This window comes from Strongyloides ratti (assembly GCF_001040885.1).
Source record: "Strongyloides ratti genome assembly S_ratti_ED321, chromosome : 2".
Lineage (NCBI taxonomy): Eukaryota > Metazoa > Nematoda > Chromadorea > Rhabditida > Strongyloididae > Strongyloides > Strongyloides ratti.
Genome location: NC_037308.1, coordinates 10,370,592 through 10,391,773, shown reverse-complemented (window position 1 = coordinate 10,391,773; position 21,182 = coordinate 10,370,592). Strand labels below are relative to the sequence as shown.

The following is a 21,182-nucleotide window of genomic DNA, read 5'->3' as shown; positions in this document are numbered from 1 at the left end:
TAAAAAAACACATAGTATTTAAAATAATATTAAATATATAAACCATATAATATTATGATAAATTGATTTATATCAAGAATTATACTTTTAAATAGTTAAAATAAAATGTTTTAAACTATAGTTAATGAAAAAATCATAAGACTAGAATGATGTGTTTATAAAGTTCTCAAAAACAAGAATTTATAGATAAATTGTAAAACGAATTTATCATACATATAGTACCTCAGTTTAAGTATGTCTTTTATTTTAAAATGGATAAAAAATGTATGAAGAAAAATACTTTTTTTCTTTAAAATATTTTATGAAAAATTATAAATTATTATATGTGTATGTTATAAAAGACAACTTTGTGTCTAAAATAAAACTTTACTTCCAATTTATCTGCTTATGAATCATAGTTTATTTTATACCAAATAACTTTGTAATAAAAGCGCAAAACTTTTTTGTTGATGGACATACTTGAAGAGTATTAATTTGCCTTGAGGTAACATTATACCAAAATAAATTAATTTACATGATGTGCAGGCTAAATAATTTTTGGAACGATTAAATAAAATATGAAAAAATTTATTTTTTGTTGTCGTTGGGTATATTTTTATTTTTCTTTTAAAAAATGAATTTTTTATGTTTTTATTTTTATTTTAATTTAGAATATTTTTAATTTTTGTTTATTTACATTTTAATATTTGTTTTAGGTAACATAACAAACAAATAAAAAAAATGGTTGGAGATAAGCCAGTTCAAGAAGTTAAGCATGAGGAAGGAAATGACTCTGATATTGAAGATGTTCCAGAGTTAGAAAATATGACAGAAGAACAAAGAGCTGCTCAAATCGAATCATTAATTGCCAATGGTCTTCAAGGAGGAAGTGAGCGTGAAGCTAAACAATCACGTAATGAAAAAAAGTCTCGCAAACTTTTTGCTAAACTTGGCCTTAAACCAATAACTGGAGTTTCACGTGTTTGTATTAGAAAATCCAAAAATATTCTTTTTGTTATTTCTAAACCAGATGTTTACAAAAGTCCTGGATCTGATACATACATTGTTTTCGGAGAAGCTAAGATTGAAGATCTTTCACAACATGTTCCATTCCAGGCTGCTGAAAGATTAAAGCCAACTGAACCATCTGTCTCAGAACCAACTGTTTCAAAACCAATTTGTGAGGAGGATGATAGTGATGGTGAGGATGCTGATGCTACTGGAATTGAAGAAAAAGACATTGAATTAGTTATGTCTCAAGCTTCTGTATCCCGTAAAAAAGCTATTAATGCTTTGAAAAAGACTGACAAGGATATAGTTAATGCGATTATGGAGTTAACTATGTAATGTTTTATTGTTATTTTTTTGAATATCTAATTTGTTTCTCTAAAGATAATATTTTACATCTTTAGAATATAAATATTCTTTAGTAATATTATATTTTTTTTATTATAAATGACAATATTATTCTTCTAAATTATAAAGAGTTGTGTTATGCCACTTATCTATTGATTAAAAATAAAATAGTTGGAGTAAAAGAAGAAAGAATGATAAGAATAGACAATAAGCTTTTACCATCTCTCTATCTATTTATATGATATATATATGTATTAAATTATATTTAACAATCTAATCTTGTCACTCTTGATCTAATCAAATTACATTTAAAAGGAAAATATTAATTATATAATCATGCCCATTCGTAAAATGGTTCCACAACGTAAGATGACCTTCATTCAAGATCCTAAAAGCGGTAAGTATTTTTTATTTAAATAATAAAGTTGTTTATATATATATATATATATATTATAAAAGTTACGTTTGATATTTGCGTAATATTTTCTTTATATTTTAAATATTAATACATTAATACATACTATTAATATTTCAATTGAATTCTTCTTAACATAATAAATTATATTATTATATTAATGTATTAAAAATTTTATTATTGTTTATTTAAAGTGTATCTATTAACTCAATCATTGATTTTTGTCTTCTTTTCAAATAAAAATATATCAATTTTTTTTGTTAGCATTTTAAGAATCATTCTTTTTTATTACCTTTAATTAAAATAAATTTCGTTTTCTATTAACTTATTTTCCAATAAAATATAAAAATTTCTATTCTATAAATATGTTATAATTATTTTAATTTTTTTAAAAAAAACCGCGCCTTTTTTCAGATATTTTGCGAAAATATTAATTTTTCTCTCAAAAAAAAGTTTTGCTATTTAATGTTATTTATTATTTAATAAATTCTTCTTATAAAATTGGAGCATGAATTCACGAGTTAAATGTAAGTGTTTTGTAATATTTTATATTATAAAGTGATATTTTATTTTATTTTATTTTTTTAAATAATAAATACCTTCATCAATATTAACATGCACTATTTGCATTAACGGTAAAATTAAATTACATATGTATTTTAGAATGATATAAAAATAAATAATTGCTTTATTTTGACATTTTTTTTTCTAGTTGTATGTATATAAATTTTTATATGATATTTTGTAGATTCACCAAATGAACAAGTTCGTGTACCAAATGTCATTAGTTTAGTTGGTCTTCCTGCTCGTGGTAAGACATATATTTCAAAAAAATTATGCCGTTACCTTAATTGGATTGGAATTAAAACTAGAGCATTTAATGTTGGAGATTATAGAAGAAAAGTTTGTAATTTTCAAGAGCAAGGAAAATTTGATTTTTTTAATCCAAAAAATGAAGATGGTGTTAAAATTAGAGATGAGTGTGCTAGAATGGCTATGGATGATATGGGAAAATATTTAGAAGGTAATGAGGGTGAAGTGGCAATTTTTGATGCTACAAATACAACTAGAGAGAGAAGAAGATGGTTGGTTAATTATTGTGCCTCAAAAGAAATTAAATTTCGTGTCTTATTTATTGAAAGTATTTGTGATGATCCAGATATAATTAATTCAAATATTACAGAAGTCAAAATTAATTCCCCAGATTACAAAGGAATTATGACTGAGGAACAAGCTAAAGAAGATTTTTTAAAAAGAATTGAAAATTATAAAAAACAATATGAGCCAATAGATGATGACATTGATGATGATTTATCATATATAAAAGTTATTAATGCTGGGAGAAGTTTTTATGTTCATAATGTTGTTGGGCATATTCAAAGTCGTGTAGTATACTTTCTTATGAATATTCATTTATTACCACGTTCAATTTATCTTACAAGACATGGTGAATCCGACTACAATAGAATTGGAAGATTAGGTGGTGATTCACCATTAAGTCCCAATGGTCGTTTATACGCTGAAAAACTTAAAGATTATTTTGTTAAAGAAAATGTACCAAATCTTCGTATTTGGACATCACAAAAAATTAGAGCCGTTCAAACAGCTAATCATCTTAAAGATATTGGTGCCCATGTAGAATATTGGAAATGCCTTGATGAGATTGATGCTGGTATTTGTGAAGGATTAACTTATGAAGATTTTGAAACACGATATCCAAAACAATTTCAGGAAAGAGATAAAGATAAATATCATTATAGATATCCTAGTGGAGAGAGTTATGAAGATTTGGTAGCTAGATTAGAACCTGTAATTATGGAACTTGAAAGACAATCAAATGTTCTTGTAGTTTCTCATCAAGCTGTTCTTCGTTGTATTTTAGCATATTTTGACAACAAAAATCGTGAAGAACTGCCATACTTAAAAATTCCTCTTCATACTGTTATTAAGTTAACACCCAAAGCATATAGTTGTCAAATTGAAATGTTCAAATTTGATATTGAAGCTGTTGATACATATAGAGCTAAACCCACTATTCCACCGGTAATTTTTCTTTATAATAAAAACTTAATTAATTAATTTTTTAAGGTTATATCCAGTAAAAATATCACTACGATGGCCTCAGATAAAACAAAAAGCATGAACAAAGCTAGTGAGGAAGAAAAAACACATTATTGTTAATTAAAACTAGTTATTTTTTTAAAAATTTTATATACTAATATTACTTCTTAATTATATTTAGAAAAATAAATGAATAATTCTTGTGCATAATTAATAGTTATATATTACTAAAAAAATATTACACCAAGAACCATTTTTTTTAACTAATGATTATCGAATATTAAGAACTATTAATTTTGTCCATTTCCACCAGCTTCATCATTATTACTTCCGTTATTCTGTCCTCCTTGTTGATTTGCTCCCATATTTCTCAAATTCTCAAAGACATCTGGATTGGCGTTCTGCATGTAATCTCTGAAGTTGTTTACCATATCCATAAACGAATTACCACCTGGTCCAGCTCCAGCTCCAGCTGCACCAGCACCTGCTTCACCTCTTAAAAGTGGTCCCCACATATTATTAGCCATATTGATTGCTTCTGGATCTGAAAGAAACCTGTTGGCCATTTCTGTAAATTGTGGATTTTGAAAGAAATTTGCTGCCATAGATAAATCTGGCATGCCATTCTCACCAACCATACGATTAATTGAGCTCATAATATCATCCATATTTGAAAGTCCACCACCTCTTCCTCCTTGACCGGAATTTTTATCATTCATTTTTTTCAAATTAGCTTCAGCCATTTCTAAATTAGATTTATATGATTGAACTTCTGGTTCCAATTCAATTGCTTTTTTATATGCTTCAATAGCCGGAGCATAAAGATGATTACAGGACAAAGCTAAACCTAATCTACCGTAAGCCTTTCCATAATTTGGATCTAAACCAATAGCAACACGACAATCATGTATAGCTCTATCGTGTCTTCCAATTCTACAATATGCTGCAGCTCTATTACAAAAGTACACTGGTTTTGGGTTAAGTTTAATAGCCTCATTATAATATTCCAATGCTTTATCGAAGTTGGTTTGTTGGAGTTCATTATTTCCTTTCTCTTTTAAAGATTCTGCTTCACTAGCAACTTCTTCAGAACTTCTTGAAGCTAATCTTTCTTTAAAACTACGTTCACCTTCAATAAATGAATTTAATAAAGGTGTCGATGGTTCAAAAGCAAAATCAATATCCTTTATTTGAAAAAGAGATTCAAGAGATTGAGTTAATTCATCAGCTAATTGAAGAGTACCACTGTGCAAGTTTTGAATATCTGAAACCTTATTACGAACAAATTGGAGAAAAGCAATAGTTAATTTCTTTTCATCTTCAGTAAAAGTGAATTTATCTTCGGCACTTTCACTTTTGACATTAGTATTATTGCTTTCAGACATGATTTCTGAAAATAAATATTAAGTTATATTTAGTAATAATAAAAAAAAATACTTCAAAAACACTAATGAAGACGTGTATTTCACAAAAGGGTGACGAAAATAAAACGTTGCTTTATCTATAATTCGTTATAGGAACTGAACATAATTCATTTTGGAGCTTAGTTTCTTTGGTAAATTATTTTTATCAACGACAAATTAAGTTTTTCCCTAATTGAAATAATAAGTATGTAGGTAATTAATGATATAATTTAGAGATTTTAGTTTTATAATAAATTTTTTTATTATATTTATCAATTATACAAATAGCTTTTAATTTTTATGAATATTTTTTTTATCATCTTCTCCTCCAGTTGTATATAAAGACGCACTAAAAACAATACCTCGAGCCATTTTCTTACTCATGTCATCTAGTTTCGCTGCTTCATCTCTTGATCCCATATGCTCTAACACTTTCTTCATACCATTAAATAGATCCCAAATTTTTCTGAGATTTCTAACAATATTTCCTTCTGGAATTGTATGAATTTTCATAATATCTGACAAAGACACACCTTTCATCCATAAATAGGCAACTTCCATCATACTTGGAGAGTATGTTTCAATAAGATCATTATTAGGTGTTTGATAGTAAACAAAAGCCTCATTTATATGATCATGTACCATTTTAAAAACACTTTGTATTTCTTCTAACTCTTCGATTGGAGCTCTTTCTAGATTCTCATCACATTCTTTATTTTCATTAAATTCTCTGTCTCCTTCTGAAGCTATAATTGCAATCATTGCAGCAATGTATTCGGGTGATTTATTCTTTATTAATCCTCTGTATATTATTTCTGTTATTAATACTTGGAAAGATCCCATTCGACAGGCAGAACGCCCTTTAAAAGATATTATAGTATTACTTTCATTATCTTCTTCATGACGTGAGGCATTCTCAAGAAATTCTAATTTTTTTAATGCTTTTACCTTATTAATATACTCTTCATAAACTTCTAATGTTTCAACATTCATTTTATTATTTATCATTGAAAGTCGATCCATGATGAAATATTCTTTTACAGCATTTTGATAATGTTTCCATCCATCATTACATTCAAAGCATGGATATTTTTTGTTAGTTAATTCATATTTACAATCAGTTATAATATCTAGAAAATATGAATAATCAGTATTTTTTAAAGAGACAGGTTTTAGAATTAAATTAGGATCAAAATTTATTTTTGTTAATTTTTCAGATACTTGTTGAAGTTTTAATTTGGCATTGTCAATATTTCTATAATTGGAGTTATTTTTATTTTTAGATTTTAAGTGAATTAAATCAATCATCTCCCTAACATCATTTGCTTTAAATTGTAATTTTAGTAAAGTAACAATATTTTTAATTGGTACATTATTCATGTATCGTAATTCGTTCTTTTTAAGTATAGAATATTTATCATCTACATATTCAGCACCATTATAATAGGCAAACATTAATAATGTATGCAAAAAGAGATTATCTTTTTCTAAACGAATATTTCCAATATTAAATTCTTTTTTTCTATCATATCCTTCATCTTCATGGGCAACAACAATAAGATTTACATCATCAGTACTTCTTCCTACAACAATAGCTAAAACATGACTTAATTGATATTCAGGAATATCTACAACAATAACTCTTCCTACTCCTAATTGTTGTAAAGGTGAAACTTCAAGAACTAATCTATTATAATCTTGTCTAGCTTTAATCAATGTAGCAAATGTTTGTACAAGAGAATGTGTTGAATAATTTTCATCTTTGTCACAAAGAATACATCTATCATTTTTAATTTCTTCTAACATTCTATTTAATTCTTTAACTTGTTCTTCAATATTTTCAACAAATCTTAATGTATCACTTTCAGCAAAAGAATTAGTTATAAAATCTCTTATAGAACGGCACTCTCTTTGAAATACATTCAAAACCATTTCATTTGTAATTTTAAATTTTGATGATAAAGTTACTGATTTTCCAGTCATTATTTTTCTTAAATCTTCAATGTCTGGTAATTTTCTATTTTTTGCTAGTATTATTACATGACCAGCTTTATCTAGACCTCGTCGTCCAGCTCTCCCTGCCATCTGTGTATATTCTGTTGGTGTTAGAAGTCTTTTATTTGAGTTATCAAATTTTTTAATATCATCAAAGACAACTGTTTTTGTAGGCATATTTATACCCATGGCAAATGTTTCTGTTGCAAATAGTACTTTAACATAACCTCTAGAAAATGCAATTTCTACAATTTCTTTTAAAAATGGTAACATTCCAGAGTGATGCATAGCTATACCACGTTGACAAGACTCCTCAACAAAATTAATTTGTGGTAAATCTAAACTTTTTTCATCCAAAAATGATTTAGCATTTTTAAATATTGTACTAATATGAAACTTTTCTTCACTTGTTGTTAAATCTACATTATGAAGCATTGCAACATAATTATCACATTGTTTTCTTGAAAATACAAAAATTACCATAGGAGTTTTTTTCTCTCCATTTGTTGGAAAATGTAAATGTCTTACTAAAGTAGAATACAAATTTCTATGTGTACCATCATATGAACCTAAACTATTTGGTCCACTGGCTTGATATAAATTACTAATAACACGGTTAGCTGCTTGTTTACCTTTATTTTGATATTGAACTTTTATTGGAGCCCCTTTTTTTGTAGAATTATTTCCTTTGTTACAATTGTCTTTTTCATTTAATTCTTGATTCATTTTAGCATATCCACTATAATTAATATTTTTACTATCACCAACCATAATAGTAATAAAATTTTTTTCTTGTTTATTATATGCTTCAACATAAATTTGATGCTTCAATTGAACAGGTCTATATAATGTTGTTATACAGACAACTTTATCATTTAAAACTCTTCCAACCCAATCAGAAAATTCTATATAATTTGGTACAGTAGCAGAAAGCATTACTACTTTAACTTCTTTTGGTAACATAATAAGTACTTCTTCCCAGACATGCCCACGTTGAGCATTATTAATATAGTGAACTTCATCAAAGATTACACATGCTAAATCATTTAACATTTGTGAATCATTATATAACATGGATTGTAAAATTTCTGTAGTAACAATTATAATTTCTGCTTCTTTATTTATTTGTGTATCTCCAGTAACAAGACCTACATCATTAAAAATTCCCCTAAAATCATTGTACTTCTGATTTGACAATGCTTTAATAGGAGAGGTATAAAAAACTTTTTGACAAGCATGTGTATGAAAACGACAGGCAAATTCAGCTATTAATGTTTTACCTGCTGATGTATGAGCAGAAACAAATACATTTTCATTATTTGCTATACTTACACATGCTTGTTTTTGGAATAAATCTAATTCAAATTTGTAAGGGGCAAAAAATTGTTTATCAATTTTTTCAAAATATTCTTCTGTTACTTGACGTGATATAGTATGAGCCATTAAATATTCTGATTTAATTATTTGTGTATGAAATCCTTGTAATGTTTTTTCTATTTTTATTGGTTCAATATTAATAATATGAGATTGTTGTGGTTCTGATATTTTATCATTTCCTTCGTTTTTATCAGCTATATTTGTTTCTACTTGAATATTTTTTTCATCGTTTTTCTCCACAATTTCTTCTTCAGATTCATTATCACTAATCCAATCATCATCTGAATCAACTTTTATTTTATAGTCATTTTCATCTGTTGTTATTAAATCTTTATAATAACTATTAAGTACATTCTGGATGTTTGTCTTTAAGTCTTCATCAGATATAGTTTTATATAATTTTTTTTCATCTTTTTCCCAATATTTATCATTATCATTTGTAAAAGAATCATTTGAAGTAAATTTTAAACCAAAATCTATTTTATTGTCTTCAAATAAAATTTCAAATTCCAAATTCAAATCCAAATAATTATTATAAAACATATTCATCTTATTTTTTAAATTATCTTTATTTTTTAAATTACAAACAATTCCACTGTCTTCATCAATAATTTCTTTTTGATTAGACAAATCATATATAATATCATGTAAAAAAGTTTGATTAATATGATTAACGATTTCTTTACTATTAAAAAAATATATAAAACAATAAAAATTAAAACTTACAAATTAAAATCAGGAGAAATATACTCGTAATAACAATGTTTATCATCTAATTCTTTACAATAATATGGAGCTAAACATATATGACTCTTGATATTGTTATCTTTTTTTTCATCAACAATAATTTTTCTTTCAAATTTTGGCATATATTTATCTAACAATAATTCATGCATTAAACGTAATTTGTAATAATTTTTACAATAATCTTCTAAATCATCTATATTTTTTTGATATTTCTTATGAAATTTTTCATCAACATCATTTGAAGCTTTTAAGTATTTATCATCAGAAGATATTTTCAAATCAACATCAAATTTTGTTATGTATCTACGAATAATACGACATCTCTCAGCACTTGCTAAACTTTTACCAATTTTATCACATCTTTCTTCTTTAAAAAAATCAAAAATTTTCTGAAAATCTTCAGATGTAGAAGTGATTTCTTGATAATTTTCACTATCACCTTCAACCACTTCTTTCTTTGTTATAAAATTTGGCAACTGTGCAATTAGATCATCTTTATTTGAACAAATTTTTATTTCTTTCATAACTGTTATGTCTAAAATAAATAATAAGAAATATAAATTTTTTTTGATTAAAATAATTGACAGACAAATTTCTATATACCTAAGTTTAATTTTGATTGGAGCAACGTTTATTTGAATGAAAAAAAAATATGAATTAAAATTTTTTTCTAAAAGTTTTGTTCTTGAAGAAATATGTAAAAAAATAAGGAAAAATTTTATAATGCATATAACATGATTTATTTTTTTTCAAAAAATAAACAATGGAATTTTTTCAAATGAATTTATTGAAAATAACTATTAAATTTGTTTATATTAGCTAATTATTGCATCTGTATTTATCAAAGTATCTACACTTTTTTTTATATTTTTTTAACAAATAGTAAAAAATAGTTAGTCTATCGTTAATTTTAAAAAAAAAATGTTATTTCTGTTCTTGGATTATTTTGATAATTGAAAAATAGATTTTTTTAAACATACAACAGTCTGATATTAATCAGTACATTTTAAAAATGTATATTTTTGTACTGAAAAAATTTATTTTTTCAAACAAAATAATGATTAATTAAATCGAAAAATAAAATATTTAAATAATTAGGACATGTAAAATATATGTATATTGAAATTAAAAGTTTTTATTACAAAAAAATTTATTTATGTAAAAGTTTTTCTAATTTTCTTTTAACAATTTCTAACTCCTTTACTTTTTTTATTTTTTCTGCTAGAAGTTTGTAGCTTTCATTCATTTCATGTAATTTTTGGGAAGAATCAGGAAGAGAAACTTTACTTTCTTCAACTATTCCTATTAGTCCATCATCATCGGAATCATCTTGATAAACAATACGCTTATTAATTGGTCTCCCAATTGTTGCTAAATGAAGAGATCCTTTTAGTTTATCAATTTTCTAAATTATGATATTAATTAATTAATTGTTTGAAACTTACTTTCTTTTCATTAACTAATTTAAATGTAACATAACAAAGATCTTTTTTAAGATTCCTTTCCGAATCTTTAGCATCTTTTCCCAAAACCTGGTCCATATCAAAATCTCTGTGAATACCATCTCTTCCTATTTGACTCCTTATCATATGGTGATAAAACTCATCAGGATTTTTTGACAATGCAACTTCCCTTAATTCTCTTATTTTATCTCTCTTCTCCTGAAAATCTCTTGCCCTCTTTATCCAATCTTTTTTTTTCTCAAGAAGTCCAAGATTAGCACGTTCTTTTATTTGTGGCCTTTCACGATGTTCACGTTTTATAGCCTTATTTCTCGTTTTCATAGAACTCATATTTTATCTAAGAAATGATTTTTAATAAAAAAAAAAAAAAAAAATTAAATAATTTGGATCGTAAAAACGATATACAAAAAAAAAACAAATAAAAAATGTAAACAATAATATTCTAAAACAATTTCTAAATACATAACAAAAAAACAAAATGAAACTACTTTTTTTTCTTTTTAATCTTTAATTTAACATTTTTATTAATTCTTCTAATTGTAGAATGATCTAATTTATGCATCTTCTTTTTAAAATCAACATCACCTTTGCGAGCCTTTGAAAATGACTCAATAGCTGTTGAAATTTGTGTATTTTTATACTCTTTAATAATTTCTGGTGTTATAACACGAGCCTTTATATTTTTATCATTTACTTTTGGTAACTCTTCTTTCAAAAGGCGTAGTAAAGCTCTATCAACATTTTTTCTCCTTAATTGTATTTGATAATCTTTATCATTATATAAATCTTCTTGATCAATAATCGTCTCATCAAGCTCAATGTCTGCCTCTCTTGCAGCTTTCTTAAACCAATTTTCTTTTGATGTAGTTTTTTTGACTTTATGTAATAAAGACTCTGACTCAGTGGCAAGTTCTACTCTAGCTCTAATCGCTTCCTTAAGTTCATCTGAATCTATTGGAAATATAGGAAGTTCTTCTTTTCTTCCTAAACTTTTTTGAATTCTGTGATATTTTGATGCACATAATTCATCAACCATTAATACTGTAATACCATGTGAAAAAGCACGAGCTGTTCTTCCGGATCGATGTATATATAATTCTGTAGTATTTGGAACCTGATAATGTATAACATGTTCTACTCCTTTAATATCAAGACCTCTTGCAGCAACATCAGTTGCAATTAATATAGAATTTTCAATCTCTGAAAAACGTTCAAGATTTTTCAAACGTGCTTTTTGATCCATTTTTGCATGAAGTAAACAAGGTATAGGATTAAATTTAAGCTTGGTTAATATTCCATACAATCTTTTTGATGCATCAACAGAATTTGTAAAAATAAGTGTTCTTCCAGGATATCTTTTCAATAAATAAATTACATTAGTATCTTTATCTAACAAACTATTACAGTTCATTCTACTTTCAACTAAATTTTCTGCAGTCCCCTCTACTCTTGTAATATCAATAATCTTTTTATTTTTTTTCATTCCAGAAAGTGTTACTAGTTGTTTAATTTTATCTTGAGTTGTAAGTTGAGCCATTTTTTTTCCTTCACGCTTAGGTGCTGTGTGAATGAAAGTTAATGTTGCAGAAAAAACTAAAGTTTGTCTTCGTTCATTGACGTCTCTTTTTAGTCCTTCTACTATATGTTCTAATTCTTCAAAATGTCCACGTTCAACCATTCTATCAATTTCATCTATTACAAACATTTCTATATGCTCAAATGTTGAAAGAAATCCATCAATTCTAGCTATTTTTACAAGTGCCCAAAATCTACCAGGAGTTGCTATAATAATATGAGGACTAGAACGAAGTATTCTTTCTTGTTTTTGTTGAGATAACCCGCCAGTAACCTGAGCTACTTTAATATTAGTTCCTTTTGTTACAATATCAAATTGTTTTCTTACTTGAACTGCCAATTCGCGTGTTGGTACCAAAACCAATCCACGTAAATGTTTAATAGACAAATCTGCTTCTAATAATCGGCATACCATTGGAATTGCAAAAGCCATAGTTTTTCCAGAACCAGTTTCAGCTGCTCCCAAGATATCAAGATGATCACGTATTGCTGCTGGTATAACCAACTCCTGAATTTTTGTTGGTTTTACAAAATTAACTTCATTTAAATTGTTTAGTATAACATCTGGGAGATTTAAATTCACCCATGGAGAAATAACAGAAGTTTCTTCCATTTTGAAATCTAAAAATTATATAAATTAAATTTTAAAAAAAATGTAGCATTTATTCTATGGTAAACATAATTAGCAAATAGTAGCAACAAAAATTTCAAAATTAATTAACACAATTCCAAATAAATTGTATCTCGACGGTAAATTGGAAGGTCGCCCTATTTTTTCATTTTGTGAAGTGGAATTGTTCTACCATTATTTTTATGAATTTATAAATGTTTCCGATTTAAAATATCTTTTATATTTATTTAAAAAAAAAAAGTATAAAAAATTAAAAATAAAACATAATGAGGTATGCTTAGTTTGTTACTCTTCAGTCTCTTCTTCTTCGGCTTCAACCTCATCATCAGCTTCCTCATCAAATGCTTCCTCACCTTCTATCTCTTCATCTAATTCTCTATCGCATTCTTCTCCTTCGAGCTCTTCATCTTCAAGTTCCTCATCACTAACATCTTCGTTTTCAGCATCAGTTTCTTTGTTAGTTTTGTTCTTGTTTTCTTCTTTATCCTCTACATTGTTTCCCGAACCGTTTTTCTTTTCTGCTTCATGACCATTAGAATTTTGTTGAGCAACTTCTTCATTGACATAATCATCGAAATATTCATCACCTTTATTTTTTTGGGTTCCACTTCCTTTTTTTATGTCATTCTTAGAAGAAATAATAGTATTTTTAACAGTCCTTCTTAAAATAAAAAAAAACTTACATTTCCGTTATCTTTCTTAGATTTTTTTGACGTAGGTTCGTCGCAACTTTCCTCAACAGAAACTAAATTCGCAAATTCAGGGTCTTTCAACAAGTTTCCATCGACCTCAACATCGCTCCACTTTTTCTTATCAGCTTTAACGATTTTCCCCATTTCTTAGGCTTAGAAATGAAAACTTAATAAGTTAATTAATTTTTAAATTTAATGTATAAACTTTCTTCCAATTACTGTTTATCATGTTTCTTATTATTTCTTTTCAAAAGCCTTGACGCTGCGCGTAGTATATATTTTAAAAGTTCATTTTTTTAATCATCGTTATGTCACTGAGCGTTTCTTTAGAAGGTGAAAGATTGAGGAGGGGAAAAATTTTAGGAGAATCAAATAGTAAAAATTTCGGTAAACATGGAAAAGAATTTCAAATTACAGGTGAAAAAGGTATAAAAAAGAGTCGTAAAGTAACAAAAAATACTTTTGGTGAAGAAAATAATGGAAAAAAAGTGGTTGTTGGGTTTGTTTTGACATATTAATTTATTTACAAAGATTTTAGTGTTACAAATAAGAAACCTCCAAACATGGTACTCTTAGTATCCAAAGAATCATCACATAAGATACATGTACCTTCTATCAAAACACAAGTTTTAGAACCTGTCTTTGTAGCAGCTAATGTTGAAGAAATAAAAATTAGAAGAAATATTCACACACAAATGTATTTATCTTATCTTAAATCTTTTCATGATAAGAACAACCAAAATACAATAAGTAATTGGAATGTCAAGTTAAAAAAAAGATTGACTTCAGGGTGTAAAATAAATTCTGGTAAATATATGTTAGGGTCAGATAGAAATAACTCCCAAGATGAAGTAGAGGTTGTTGATGCATTATATAATCTTTATAATAATGTTACACAAGAAATATTGGACACTGTTAATGTTTGTAGGGATATTAGCATTAGTACCTTATAGCATTTAAATTAAAATCACTATCATTATTATTGCATTTGTTGTTTTATGTATGTCTAGATAATCAATTGTTTAAATTTTTGTTTGATAAATAAGTTTATCTCTTTATATCTCTTTTGTGTAAGAAGTGTTTTAATTTTTTTTTTAATTTATTAGTTAAAATGAATTCTCAAAGTAATTTAATGAATGAAATTTCAAAAGTAAAATCTAGGTTAAAAAATGTTGAAACTATTGTTACAAATGAAAATGGGAATGTGAGTGTTGAAGCAAGAAATAACGAAGGATGTTTTTTTAAAGTAAGAGAAGACAACGCTAAAAAAAGAGAGGGTTTTGTAGTTGATTTAAAACCTGATTTTGAGATTGCAAAAGTTACAGATCATATTTTTCTTGGGTATGTTTTAAACCAAACATAACATGACTTTTTTCATTATTATTCAGAAGTCAAGATGTAGCTATGAATGAACATCTTTTAAAAGAAAATAATATTACTCATATTATCAATGTATCCATAGATGTACCTAATTATTTTCCGGACAAGATTGTTTATTTGAAATTACAAATGTATGATCGACCTGACACTAATTTAAATGATTATATAACATGTATCAATAATTTTATTAATGAAACAATTGCAAATTTTGATAATCCAAGAATTTTTATACATTGTAATGCTGGAATTTCCAGAAGTGTTTCGGTCACAATTGCTTACTTAATGTTATCTTGTGGAATGTCATATAATGAAGCATACGAAAAAATTAAGAAAGTAAGAAAGAATGCCAGACCAAATGATGGTTTTGTGAATCAATTAAAAAACCTTCAAAAGTAGATTTAGAAAAATACAAATTCTGAGTACTAATCAAGTATATTAATACAATTATATTAAACATTACAAAGATTAATCTAAAAGTAATTGAAAAAAAATAAATAAATATTTTACTTTTTTATATATTTAGTTTAAAATTTTGGATACTTAATTTTTGATTTTACTATGTTTAAAGTTCAGGTGGTCCAACCTACCAATTGAATCATTATACAATTTTAAAATGAATAGTTTGTCATAATTTTGGAAAAATTGTGAACTTAGTCCACGTCAATGAGTATGCTACTTGAAACATTTAAGATAAACATTTAAAGTACTATTAATTTTTATTCATTTATTTGTTAAACTTAGTAAAGTTTACGTAATTTTTTGTTTTGAAGTTTCTTTTAATAAAAATTTATTTCTAAATTACAAATTTTTATAAATAAATTGAATAAAAGGAATTTAATATTAAAATGATAAAATTCAAATTTAAAAAAAAAATCAAAATTGAAAATTGAAATGAGATAAGGTTTTTTTTTAACTTATACTAATTTAACAATTTCCAGGACAACAATCTAATTAATATATTTATAAAATTCTATAAAAATATTATAAAAAAATCAACCATTTAATAGTTGAAAGATGTTAAATTATTAATAAGTAAAAACTTTTTATAATTTACTATTTCCTTTCTGATCTTTTTCTAATTAGCTGAACTTTCAAACTTATTGAAAATTTACTATTTTATTATAGTACCTTTTAAATATTTGATTTTGAAAAATATTACTCATTCCACAACACTTTTTTTACATTATTTGTTATATATTTGAATATTTAATATTAAATTTAAATTTCAAATAAAAAATAAATGATTTAAACACAAAATTCTTTTACAAAAAATGAACAAAAATGTTTCTATATTATTAATGATTTACTGCTACTTGGCTGTTGTACAATCTTTCGTCTACTGTAAACAAAATATCCACAGAATCTTCTTCTTTTCGATTTTAAAAAAAATCACTAATACAACTTTTATAATTAATTTCAAAGTCTACTCTTCACTAAATGCTGTTTTTTCAAAATGTACATACACTAGTAATAAATATGGAATAAATGAAGATAATTTGGATGTAATCTTATCACTTGTGGATATGTTTATATAATGGTAGAAAATAAAAAGTATTATAAATATTGTTAGAACTTTTACTTAAGATGAGATAAAATAACCAAATTCATTAGAAAGTTCAAAACCAGTCATAATAAGAAAAATTTGTCTTTCAACTTACAAATATTATAATAATAGTTTAAATGGTATGTTAAAATATATTAAAGATTGTCAAGATAATCCGAAGAAACTCAATAAAGAAGATGACGAATTGGATCAAGCTAACAACCTGTATTATTCTTATATTATAACTAGAAAAACATTAAAAATGAGCAATATAAACTGTGTGAAAATTAATAATGTTATGAATGAAATGCCAAAAGTAGTAATTCGTGAACATAATTCAGCTGAAATAAATCAAGAGAATGAAAAATTTAATGTTATAAAACAATAATATTTTATAGAATCGTATTCTATAAAACTTTAATTAAATAATGAAATTATTGTACCTGATTTTTACAAAGATGAGAAAGTTAAAATGAAGATAGTGAAATTTATAAAATACAAATTAAAGCGATTTCAAATTTTGATAAAATAATATATTCTCTTAGATATTTCTTCTGATAAAAAAAGTTTCATCAAATTACGAAAAAAAATTTTTAATTGTACGATGACTGTTATATCACTATTCATTGTAGTGAAGACTTAAGAAGAACTGGAACTCTAGCACTAGTTATTTTTATAATTGATATAATTAATTTAAAAAAATCTTTTGATTCAATAATATGTTTAATAAAGTTTAGACAACAACTTTACAAAACATTTTAAAGTATTAGTTAATTTATCTTTGTTTTGATTATTACTTTAAAACAAAAATAAATTATATGGATCCAAAAGCATATAACAAATTTATAATTGTAACAGAACTTGTAAGTGAAAAAGAGAAATCAACTTAAAAAATAAACAAAAAGTTAATAATGTGAAAAAAAAATCTTTTAAAAAATAATCAAACAACCGTAAATAATTTATTAAACATATAATAAAAATAACTTTAATGTAACCAAATATTTTGTGATATCATAAAAACATAATATTATAAATAATATAAATAAAATAAAATTAATAGTTAACATTGTTTAAATTTATATATTCATTAAACGATTTAAGGTAAAAGTTAAAGTAAACATTTTATGATTCTTTTAATTTAAACTTTTTTATATTGTACATTTAAAAATAGAATAACTTTCAACATAAACATTATAAGTTTTTTAACTTTTAAAAATTACTTAATTTACCAAGAAACAAACCATGCATTAAATTTCAACTTCATGAAAATTTTAAATAAATAAGTTTCTATACTTATACTTCAAGAATAATCTTTTATTTTTTTAAAAATTTAAAAACAGTATTAAATGTATTGATGTTCAATAATAACATCTCCAACACCATCATCTTTTGATGTTTCTATTTAAAAATTATTTTTAAAATTTGACATTAAATCATGAGGTCTAAAGTATATGTTGAAAATTTATGTAAATATTTTTTAATAATCAAAATGTATACATATTATAGAGTGTAAGTATAAATTATTACATTCAATAATTGTTAAAGAAATTACAAAAAAATAAATTACACTTTAAAGTTAAAATTACTTTTTTATGTAACATAGAACAATATTAATAATTTAAATTATCAGTACAAACTATATAAAATCAAAAAACTTTCTCTTTGTAAAAAAAAATCTAAAATAGAAAAAAACAATAAAATATTTTAAAAGAATCTCAAAATGTTACCAAAATGATAATATTGTAATAAAAAAAATGAGAAGAAAAGGATTAAATAATATTGAAGTATAAACAAAATAAAAAACGAGACAAAAAAAGGAGACAACTGATTAGAAACTTGAAGAGATAACTTTGTCAGTTGTTTTGTAAAGATTAGAAAAACATATTAATAACAAATTCTTTTCGTCTCTAATTCTTAGTTGCTATATATTTTTTTTTTGTAAAATTCATGTTTCTTGTGCTATTTTCATAAACTTTGCTTCATTACTAATCGTTATTTATTTCCAAAAGTAATTTACCTGAGAAAAAAAGTAAACTCAAGTAAGGTAGTTTTATATAACAAAGTGCTTCTCTTTCTAGTATTGGAATTCGAATATGATGCCATAACTGGGAAAAGAGAGATCGAATGCAGAAGAGAATTGAAGAGTTGGAGAAGCTAGAGAATAAGTAAGAACTGTTGATCTTGTGATACCAAAATAGAGACCCTCTTCTTCTATTTTTTTATTTCATAAATTGTTGTTGTATTGAAGTAAAAATTTTCCTTTGATATTTCTAGTTAGTCCGTGTAAACATTTTCAGCTTATGTTTTATTTCCAATGACATTAGTTGATTATCATAATTGATACAACTAATATTATAAACTTTCTATATTAAATTGTTTCAGAATACCTCTTTAATAACAAAATATGGACTAAGATAATTTAAGCAAAATGAAATATACATTAACATATGTCTATCATAAAAATTCATGATGGCTCAATTACATACTTGATTTCCTCTTCATTTTATTTATATCTTTATTAGTACTAAATATTTTATATATTTATAATAAACTTATTAATAAATAATTTAAATATATTCAAATTTTATTTATATTATTTTAAAAGCAATATAAACTTTTAAAAATCTTTTAAAAAGTTATTTCATAGATGTAAATAATTTATTATAGCTATTAAGAATAAAATTTTCTAATAAAATTTCTTTAATTTAAAAATAAAACTTTAAGATTCTGGTTTTTTTTTAAATTTATTCTTAAATAAAAATGTCTAATTTTTTAAAAAATTAAAACTAATGCATTAAATTCCTGGGATAGTAATAAAAATTTGCTATTTGATCCCTTAATACTTCATTTTTATATAATTTCTATTCCATTAAATTTTTTAGTTAATTAGAAAATTTGATAAAGATGTAAATAATTATAGATAAATAACTATTTTTTTATATTTAAAAATAAACTAAAAGTGCATTATAATATGTAACAATTTTTTTTTGTATAACATCAAATTCATTCAATGAAGTTTTTAAAAATAAATGTAGTTAAAATTAAAATATTCTAAACATGTTAATAATAAAAAAAAATATATATCTGACCAAAAATCTGATATTAAAAAAATAATAATTTTTTTTGTCATAATAAAATTATTAGTCCATTAAAATGTATTTTATTCCAATAATATGTAAACCAATAATTTTAGGCTTTTTAAATAAAGTTTTACTATCAATTAAGGAAAAAATAATTTTTTTTTTACAGATTAAAACAAATTAAGACGAAAGTTTTAAATTAGATTTCTTACACAAAAGAAATTTATGTATTTTTTTTATATTATTATAAATAAATATTTTTATCTAGATTTATAATCAAATTTTCACAATGTATTTATGCTTTTTTTTTTATTAAAAATTTAAAAAAAAATAATTATTATATGATACAAAACATTTTTATTTTTGTAATGAAAATTGATATTAATATATATATATATGTATAAAAAAAACACAACTTGGTTTAATAATGTTTTGAGTATATTTTTTTGTACAACGCAAATATTGTGATTAACAAAATCAGTTGTTAAAAAAATAAAAATCACAATAATGTCTGAATGAGTGAACGAAATTTATATACATATATATAAGATGAGAAGATCGTTGGTATTTTAATAGAGAAATAGTGTTAATATTTATTTTGACGTGTGTGCTCTATTTAGAAAAGCATTTTATACATATTTTAAAATTGTGATATATAGAAATAGTTATAAAAAAGCGAATTGTATATTAATTTACAAAAACAATATTGTGCGACAATTTTTTTTTTTTTTTGTTACAATACTTTTTTTTTGAAAAATAATTTTTATTACCAAGATATTTATTATTTGGTTATATTTATACACTTTATATATATATTTTTTTTTTAATAAAATATTATTATAAAAATAAATTATTTATGTAAAATTATATTTTATTACTATTATTATTTTTTTATTTTATTAAAAAAAAGTAATTTTATTACATCTAACAATTAAATTATAAAATATTTATATATAAAATTATGATATAATATTAAAAAAAAAAAGAACTAATTTTTTATTATTTACAAATTATTTGCAAAAAAAAAAAGTAACAATTATATTGAAAATAAAGGGGCAGAATAATATTTTTCTATAATAATAATTGCAACTTAACACGGTGCATGTCTTTATTTCTCAAACATGGTGAAAAAGGAAAACTCTCACTTTTTATTATAATTTATAACATGAAAATTGTCTGTAACCAACTTTATATGATCAATATTTCTAATATCAATTATTTACTAGGTGACAGCTATTTGTTTCCCATAGTGATATATAATATAGAACAAGAAAGCTTCAAAAACTTATCAGCAAGTTATACTACCATGCTACTCTACTCATTTCATTAATTTTCTTTTCTATATATTTATGTTAATAATTTAAACTTATATTTTCAAGTTAACTACTTTTTTTTTATAAATAATGTATAAAAAAATCATATGTCATTATTTTTATAATTTTCTTTTTTATTATTAGTTATTTCCTTTTACAATACTATATTATT

General features: G+C 24.1%; 9 protein-coding genes across 9 annotated transcripts; 5 read left to right on the top strand and 4 right to left on the bottom strand.

Moving 5' to 3' along the window:
* Positions 1–720: 720 nt before the first annotated feature.
* SRAE_2000330300 (Nascent polypeptide-associated complex NAC domain and Nascent polypeptide-associated complex subunit alpha family-containing protein) lies at positions 721–1,326 on the top strand (the record flags this gene model as incomplete). The annotated part of the gene is made up of 1 exon (XM_024654481.1): positions 721–1,326. The coding sequence occupies one exon, from the start codon at positions 721–723 to the stop codon at positions 1,324–1,326; it is 606 nt and encodes a 201-aa protein (XP_024507848.1).
* A 932-nt stretch (positions 1,327–2,258) lies between these two features.
* On the top strand, positions 2,259–3,931 carry SRAE_2000330200 (6-phosphofructo-2-kinase; the record flags this gene model as incomplete). The annotated part of the gene is made up of 3 exons (XM_024654480.1): positions 2,259–2,277; positions 2,499–3,793; positions 3,839–3,931. The coding sequence occupies 3 exons, from the start codon at positions 2,259–2,261 to the stop codon at positions 3,929–3,931; spliced, it is 1,407 nt and encodes a 468-aa protein (XP_024507847.1).
* A 170-nt stretch (positions 3,932–4,101) lies between these two features.
* Positions 4,102–9,857, bottom strand: SRAE_2000330100 (LD24721p; the record flags this gene model as incomplete). The annotated part of the gene is made up of 3 exons (XM_024654479.1): positions 4,102–5,201; positions 5,577–9,271; positions 9,313–9,857. The coding sequence occupies 3 exons, from the start codon at positions 9,855–9,857 to the stop codon at positions 4,102–4,104; spliced, it is 5,340 nt and encodes a 1,779-aa protein (XP_024507846.1).
* A 626-nt stretch (positions 9,858–10,483) lies between these two features.
* SRAE_2000330000 (Probable U3 small nucleolar RNA-associated protein 11) lies at positions 10,484–11,126 on the bottom strand (the record flags this gene model as incomplete). The annotated part of the gene is made up of 2 exons (XM_024654478.1): positions 10,484–10,738; positions 10,779–11,126. The coding sequence occupies 2 exons, from the start codon at positions 11,124–11,126 to the stop codon at positions 10,484–10,486; spliced, it is 603 nt and encodes a 200-aa protein (XP_024507845.1).
* A 154-nt stretch (positions 11,127–11,280) lies between these two features.
* Positions 11,281–12,984, bottom strand: SRAE_2000329900 (ATP-dependent RNA helicase DDX24; the record flags this gene model as incomplete). Its single annotated transcript, XM_024654477.1, has 1 exon — positions 11,281–12,984. The coding sequence occupies one exon, from the start codon at positions 12,982–12,984 to the stop codon at positions 11,281–11,283; it is 1,704 nt and encodes a 567-aa protein (XP_024507844.1).
* Positions 12,985–13,287: 303 nt separating this feature from the next.
* SRAE_2000329800 (Hypothetical protein) lies at positions 13,288–13,838 on the bottom strand (the record flags this gene model as incomplete). The annotated part of the gene is made up of 2 exons (XM_024654476.1): positions 13,288–13,629; positions 13,686–13,838. 2 exons carry the CDS (start codon positions 13,836–13,838, stop codon positions 13,288–13,290), a joined length of 495 nt encoding a protein of 164 aa, XP_024507843.1.
* A 164-nt stretch (positions 13,839–14,002) lies between these two features.
* On the top strand, positions 14,003–14,647 carry SRAE_2000329700 (Hypothetical protein; the record flags this gene model as incomplete). The annotated part of the gene is made up of 2 exons (XM_024654475.1): positions 14,003–14,193; positions 14,233–14,647. 2 exons carry the CDS (start codon positions 14,003–14,005, stop codon positions 14,645–14,647), a joined length of 606 nt encoding a protein of 201 aa, XP_024507842.1.
* A 158-nt stretch (positions 14,648–14,805) lies between these two features.
* SRAE_2000329600 (Dual specificity protein phosphatase 19) lies at positions 14,806–15,470 on the top strand (the record flags this gene model as incomplete). Its single annotated transcript, XM_024654472.1, has 2 exons — positions 14,806–15,035; positions 15,083–15,470. The coding sequence occupies 2 exons, from the start codon at positions 14,806–14,808 to the stop codon at positions 15,468–15,470; spliced, it is 618 nt and encodes a 205-aa protein (XP_024507841.1).
* A 1,289-nt stretch (positions 15,471–16,759) lies between these two features.
* SRAE_2000329500 (Hypothetical protein) lies at positions 16,760–17,005 on the top strand (the record flags this gene model as incomplete). The annotated part of the gene is made up of 1 exon (XM_024654471.1): positions 16,760–17,005. The coding sequence occupies one exon, from the start codon at positions 16,760–16,762 to the stop codon at positions 17,003–17,005; it is 246 nt and encodes an 81-aa protein (XP_024507840.1).
* Positions 17,006–21,182: the final 4,177 nt, after the last annotated feature.